The sequence below is a fragment of the Arvicola amphibius genome, chromosome 5 (genome assembly GCF_903992535.2).
Source record: "Arvicola amphibius chromosome 5, mArvAmp1.2, whole genome shotgun sequence".
In the NCBI taxonomy this organism is placed as follows: domain Eukaryota; kingdom Metazoa; phylum Chordata; class Mammalia; order Rodentia; family Cricetidae; genus Arvicola; species Arvicola amphibius.
The window spans coordinates 61579134-61585726 of NC_052051.1; the positions used below are offsets into that span (position 1 = coordinate 61579134).

The 6593-nt window shown below is 44.6% G+C and overlaps 1 protein-coding gene across 2 annotated transcripts; it reads left to right on the forward strand.

Moving 5' to 3' along the window:
* Positions 1 to 216: 216 nt before the first annotated feature.
* Positions 217 to 4731, forward strand: Actc1 (actin alpha cardiac muscle 1). 2 transcript variants are annotated; one of them, XM_038332252.1, is made up of 6 exons: positions 217 to 345; positions 1536 to 1860; positions 2471 to 2632; positions 2812 to 3003; positions 3881 to 4062; positions 4588 to 4731. In XM_038332252.1, exons 1-6 carry the CDS (start codon positions 217 to 219, stop codon positions 4729 to 4731), a joined length of 1134 nt encoding a protein of 377 aa, XP_038188180.1. The 2 variants fall into 2 exon arrangements, with proteins under 2 accessions (XP_038188180.1, XP_038188181.1); XM_038332253.1 differs by having other exon boundaries at positions 1665 to 1860.
* The last annotated feature ends 1862 nt before the right edge of the window (positions 4732 to 6593 follow it).

Genomic DNA, 6593 nt, shown 5'->3' on the forward strand with positions numbered 1-6593 from the left:
CACACCGACAGTCTCCTGGCTTCTTCCAACCATTTTTTTTTTTTTTAATGTCTTGAGCATAAGGGAGACTACGGTTGCCTCCCCACTCTCTACAGTCCAATAACCCCACTGTGCCCTGTCACTTTCTCCTCTGAAGGAGAAGGCCAGCTCTGCAGGCACTGAGTGTGGGCCCCTCTCCTGTCCTCAGCCCACAGATTTCACAGAAGCCCTGCCAGGATGTGCGACGACGAGGAGACCACCGCTTTGGTGTGCGACAACGGCTCAGGGCTGGTGAAAGCCGGCTTTGCAGGAGATGATGCCCCCAGGGCTGTGTTCCCTTCCATCGTTGGTCGCCCGCGCCACCAGGTAACACTCTGCCCCTTCTAGCATGGTCCCAGCCACACTCTGGACCCTTTCGGTCAATTCCCTCATCCAGCAACAAATCCAAACCACCTCAAGCAACCCTTGCCAACCTCCGAATACCAAGAAGGCCACTGCAGTGGCACACCTGTTGATGGGTCCAGCTGTCTTCTATGAAAGGCCATCATTTCAGGCCTGTGGATTCCCAACTGCTGTTTCTTCTCTGTCTCTGAAACGTGGATTTCTTCTGTGCCCCCCACCCCACCCTTTGTCCATTCAGTTTAGTTCAGATAGTACAGCCAACTACTTTAATGTAACTACTCGGAACTAAGCAGTACCCAATCTACGTTCTTCTCTCTTGTTCGCAGCCAGTTTACAGAGCTCCCCTGACCTGTCATGGACTTTCCTGGGTGTTGCATTTTTAGAAGTCAGTTGTGACTGAAGCAGCAAGTGCCATGGTGATAGTGACATACCACCTTGTTTATTAAAAGAAATGTCATGCTCTCTGGGTTTGTCGCATGCCTGGCCAGACAGGCTGCCAGGGAGCAGAGCTGGAAGTCCTCAGGCTTGGACAGTGCAGGGCACTCCAGGATCCTCTGAGTGGTTTGACTTTTCATCTGAGTGATAGCGGCCTGTCAGCCTATGTACACCGGATGGTGTCAGAATCTTTTCTTAAGGGCACTAGAAGCTGTGATGACATCATTAGTTCAGTTATTCTAAAAGATAGAAGTCTATTTCCTAGGTGACATCAGTGGTAAGGTGAGTAACTTAATGAAGTCATCATGCTATTTCAAAACCAAGAGACTCTGCTTCTTCAATAAAACCCCTTTATTCTTTCCTCCCCAGTTACCATCTAATAATAGATATTAACAGAGATACACTTCCTTGTGCGGAGATAAAGTGTAACATTTATTCTAAATGATACATTGAAATTGGGATTATATCTTAACTCTTGGAGGTGGGGGTCCCACACTATAGCCCAGGCTTGCCTGGTACTTGCTCTATAGCCCAAGCTGAACTTAAAGTTGCAGCCCATTTCAGCTTTTTGAGTACTCGGATTATAGGCTAACTTTCTAATTCTACCGTGAGCATTTCTAGTACTTTATAGCTATTCATTGCATTGGGAGTTGGAAATAAGTTAATAAAGCCTGGACTTGGTGGGAACATGATATCCTTTTTTCTTTTCTTTTTTACAGGGTGTCATGGTAGGTATGGGGCAGAAGGACTCCTATGTAGGTGATGAAGCCCAGAGCAAGCGAGGTATCCTGACCCTGAAGTACCCCATCGAGCACGGCATCATCACCAACTGGGACGACATGGAGAAGATCTGGCACCACACCTTCTACAATGAGCTCCGTGTGGCCCCCGAGGAGCACCCGACCCTGCTCACTGAAGCCCCACTGAACCCCAAGGCCAACCGTGAGAAGATGACCCAGATCATGTTTGAGACCTTCAATGTCCCTGCCATGTATGTGGCCATCCAAGCCGTGCTGTCCCTGTATGCTTCTGGAAGAACCACAGGTTGGTTTGGGCTAGGGAACAGTAAACGCTGAATCATATTCTCAACTCACTGACTTTGCTATGAACCCGAATCTTCACCTGACAAAGGAAGGCCCCTACCCCCCGGCCCTCTCTAGCAAAGTGTCTCTGCTGAGATGAAGAGGTAACAATAATTCCAAGGTTGGTTTCAGAGAATATTTATTGTAAGGTCTAATAACCCATGGAGTTAGTTCTTTCCCTTATTCAAGATATGTGATATGCAGCATTCACAGCCCCTGGGCAGACAAAGTCAAGGGCACATTCCCCTCTGGGGTCTGAATCAAACAGAGAGACACATTTTAAGTTAGATTGGCCCCGAGAAAAACATGCCTGGATGCTTACATAACATGTGAATGGCTGAGAAGAGGGAGGGCCATTTGAAAGTGTCCTGGGGAAATTTTTCTACTACGATATTTAGTATGACAAGCTGTGCTGCCTTCAGAGTTAGTATCCATCCGTTATGGTCATTTTTATTCTTCGCATTAAGGAATCTGCTTTTGTCCAGAGCAATGCCTAGACTTGTTTCTCGTATCCAAGCAGAAGCAGGTTTTACTGTAGCTGAAGCTTCATTCTCCTCTGTCTTTTCTAACAGGCATTGTTCTGGACTCTGGTGACGGCGTGACTCACAACGTCCCCATCTATGAGGGCTATGCCTTACCCCATGCCATCATGCGTCTGGATCTAGCTGGTCGGGATCTCACCGACTACCTCATGAAGATCCTCACGGAGCGCGGGTACTCCTTTGTCACTACTGGTGAGTAAGTGTGTGTGAGTGTGTGTGTGTGTGTGTGTGTGTGTGTGTGCATGCGCATGTGTGTGTCTTATCTGACACATATATATACCTGTTGGTTTTGCTTCCTTGATGGATCCATCTACTTCCCCACAACCGATTCTTTCTTCCGAGCTTGACTATGAAGCCCTTTATCTCTGCAGCTGAACGTGAAATTGTCCGTGACATTAAGGAAAAACTGTGTTACGTCGCCCTGGACTTTGAGAATGAGATGGCTACAGCGGCCTCTTCCTCCTCTCTGGAGAAGAGCTATGAACTGCCTGATGGCCAAGTCATCACCATTGGCAACGAGCGTTTCCGCTGCCCAGAGACACTCTTCCAGCCCTCTTTCATTGGTAAGGGATGGGTTCTGGTGTTGAAGTTCAGCTTCTCTAGGAATTCTGGTGTCTTCCAAAGTAATATCCATTTTAATTAGAAGGACAGCAGGGTTCTTGAATCAGTCTGGTGTCTCACCCGGCTCAGCCTTGTCTCCTGATATCTCAGTACAGAGAAAGACTAAGACAGCTGCTCTAGGGAAAATGACTGAGGATGTTACACCGAGTTTACCTCACAGCAGAGAATGCGACTGAGCAGTCACTGAATAGCGCAGGCCCAATTACTCAAGACGGCCAATTCATTCCAACAAGTTCCATTACCAACAGGCTAGACTTTAAGTTATTCACCGTTAAATGCAACCACAACTCTATTCATTATGGTAACTGGATACTTGATGTCACCAAATATCTTTCCTATACACTTATTTCCAAAAGAAGCTGGAATCTGACGTTAGTCCGTAAGTTAAAAGTATAAGCCAGGTGTGGTAGCTCATATCTGCAATCCCAGTGCTGAGAAACTGAGGCAGCAGGATTGCCTTGAGTTCAAGGCTAGCCTGGGCTACAGAGATTCATCTCAAAACCAAACAAAATAGGTTCATTTTCACTTAAACGCGTGCGATCCTTTTTGCAATAGTTCTCTACACTTCTGATGGCTGCAGGACGTGTTCACTCCAAACAGGCCCTGAACACAGTTGTCTATCTCTTGGCATTCTGTACTGATTATCAATTAGCACATTTTAGAGAGCTCTGTCCCCACCTGTTCCCCACAGTGTGCTGTGAGAGAACATATGCTTTAGATATGAATGGTGGCAGCTCACCAACACAGAGGCATGCTGCCCTCTCCCCTCCACCATTGCCTGGATTTGCTGTGAATACTTTAGAGAGAACTTGTTCCTAGGTATGGAGTCTGCTGGCATTCACGAAACCACTTACAATAGCATCATGAAGTGTGATATCGATATTCGCAAGGACCTGTATGCCAACAATGTCCTGTCTGGAGGCACCACCATGTACCCTGGTATTGCTGATCGTATGCAAAAGGAAATCACTGCGCTGGCTCCCAGCACCATGAAGATTAAGGTAGACAGCGTTTGTGAGTGGGAGGGCAAAGGCAGGTCGTGATATTCTCACCCAAGCTTCCCAACCTCCTTCTCTGGTACCTTAGCTTCCCGTCTTTTACGAAGTTTTCTATTTAGGGCTAACACTATTCCTGACTTTTTTTTTTCCTAGCACTTTCCCCAAGATATGAACCTTTAAGACTGCTTCTAAATAGCAAATCTAAGTAAATATTTGAAACATAGGGTGGGGGAGGGGATAACTAAACTTACCTACACATTTAAAAGGCCCCAAGTTTTGAGCTATCCTTCATGCAATTAGGCTTTTGCCGTATTATTCCCTGGTGCACAGAAGTGGAGAATTGATGAAATATAGGAAAGTTTGCTAGACCTGAGTGGCCACATTGCTTTATGGTATAACATCTCTTCCATAAATTGTTTATGATCAGTTAGTTAACCTGTGATGCTTTTTCTGGGAAGACCCCAAACCCCTTGCCTGCTCCGTTGTTGGGAACTTCAGAACACTGATGGTTTTGTGTTCTTTCTGCAGATTATTGCTCCCCCTGAGCGTAAATACTCTGTCTGGATCGGGGGCTCCATCCTGGCCTCTCTGTCCACCTTCCAACAAATGTGGATCAGCAAGCAAGAGTATGATGAGGCAGGTCCATCCATCGTCCATCGCAAGTGCTTCTAAGGTGTCCCTCTCTTAGTCTACCTTACATTCAGGATGATGGTGTTGTGCTTCTTGGAATCCTCTGAGCCCCCTTCCCCCATCTCTCATCAGTCATTGTACAGTTTGTTTACACACGCGCAGTTTGTTTGTGCTTCAAATATTTATTGCTTTATAAATAAATCAGACCAGGACTTGCAACCTACAGAAGACTGTCTTTTTTTCTTGTGGGAGAAGTACCGGGATGGGAAAGGTGTCTGGTACCCTAGATGAGGGATGGGGGAGGCATTTGTTCAGGTACCTTGACTATCATCATATTAGAGCAACACAAAGTTTGCCCAACAAATTCATGTGGCATTGAACTAGGAGACACAGCACTATATTTTGATTTCGTGTTTTGGAATAGAATCATGAATATATTTTGAATGTGAGAAGCCATGATTAGTTCTGTGGTTTAGTTGTTCAGTTTAGTTCTGTAGATGTAAGTAAAGAAGATGGACAACACGGTTATCTACAATTAGTTACTATATTTGGTATTGCAAATTGTTTTAGCACATCTTGCATATTTTATAATCTTATAGAAAACACACACATTGGTAAAAAGAAAAAAAAAGACAGTCAAAGTTTACTTTAAATTAGGCCTTTCTTTTGTTTTGTTGTATTCTTCAGTTGTCTGGGTTTCTTGTTTGTTTGTTTTTTAGTTTTATTTATTTTGTTTTATGTGTATGAGGGTTTTGCCTGCCTGTATATCTGTGTACCATGAACATTCCTGGATCCCTCAGCGGTATAAAGAGGGCATAAAATCATCAAATCTGCTGGAACTGGAATTGCCGATGGTTGTGAGCCACAATGTGGGTTCTGAAAATCAAACCAGGGTCCTCTATAGAGGATAGTAAGGATATTAACTGTTGACACAGTTCTCCAGCCTCCACATGTCTTTTTGAAGGCTATGTAAGAAACGAGAAGGTCTACTTACCAAGTGGTACTTTGTCTTACTGCATATACACACTGTCCCTCAGTTTCTTGAACCTGGGTTATATGAAGGTTGTAAAAAACATTGGCAACAGTAAACGGCTTATGAATGCACAATGACCAAATGAATTCCAAGTAAGATATCAAATGAATCTGTAGTGGGGGGAGCTGCGGGCCGGCTTCTCGCCGCCCAGCTCCTGGCCACCCAGCTAGCTTTACCCAAAATAATTACACGGAAACTGTATTCTTTTAAACACTGCCTCGCCCTTAGTTTCAGCCTCTTCCTCACATCTTGATTAACCCATATCTAATAATCTGTGTAGCACCACGAAATGGTGCCTTACCGGGAAGTTTCTAGCGTACGTCCATCTTGGGCTGGAGCTTCATCGCGTCTCTCTTTCTGAGCAGAGGCATGGCAGTCTGTCTAACTTAGGAGAGGCGTAGCATCTTACTGATCCTTCTACCTCACTTCCTCTTCCTGTTCTGTCTACTCCACCCACCTAAGGGGCGGTCTATCAAATGGGCCAGGCAGTTTCTTTATTAGCCAATGAAATCAACTCAAACAGAAGACTCTCCCACATCATTTCCCCTTTTTCTGTTTAAACAATAAAAGAAAGGCTTTAACTTTAACATAGTAAAATTACATATAACAAAATAGTTATCAAGTAAGAATTAGTTACAATATTATATCCATTTTATCTTTTATCATAACAAAGGAAAACTTTATCTATCCATTCTTCAACTCCATCAAAGACTCCAGAAGGATATAATATTACCTAAGTAAATAAGAAATAAGCAACTTACAAAACTCTAGAAATGATAGAGACATCTCGCTGCCTGGACAGTCACCCAAAGTTCCTTTGTACTGTTGGGGCATCCATCTTCAGCCTTCAGGCCCATAGTATCCAGAGACA

What these genes read in the sequence shown, in the direction of transcription:
- Actc1 (XM_038332252.1), top strand. Translation starts at nt 217, where the DNA reads ATGTGCGACGACGAGGAGACCACCGCTTTGGTGTGCGACAACGGCTCA. An exon ending in GTACTCCTTTGTCACTACTG is followed by an intron (nt 2,633 to 2,811) that starts GTGAGTAAGTGT and finishes TTATCTCTGCAG; the next exon opens with CTGAACGTGAAATTGTCCGT. An exon ending in CTTCCAGCCCTCTTTCATTG is followed by an intron (nt 3,004 to 3,880) that starts GTAAGGGATGGG and finishes ACTTGTTCCTAG; the next exon opens with GTATGGAGTCTGCTGGCATT.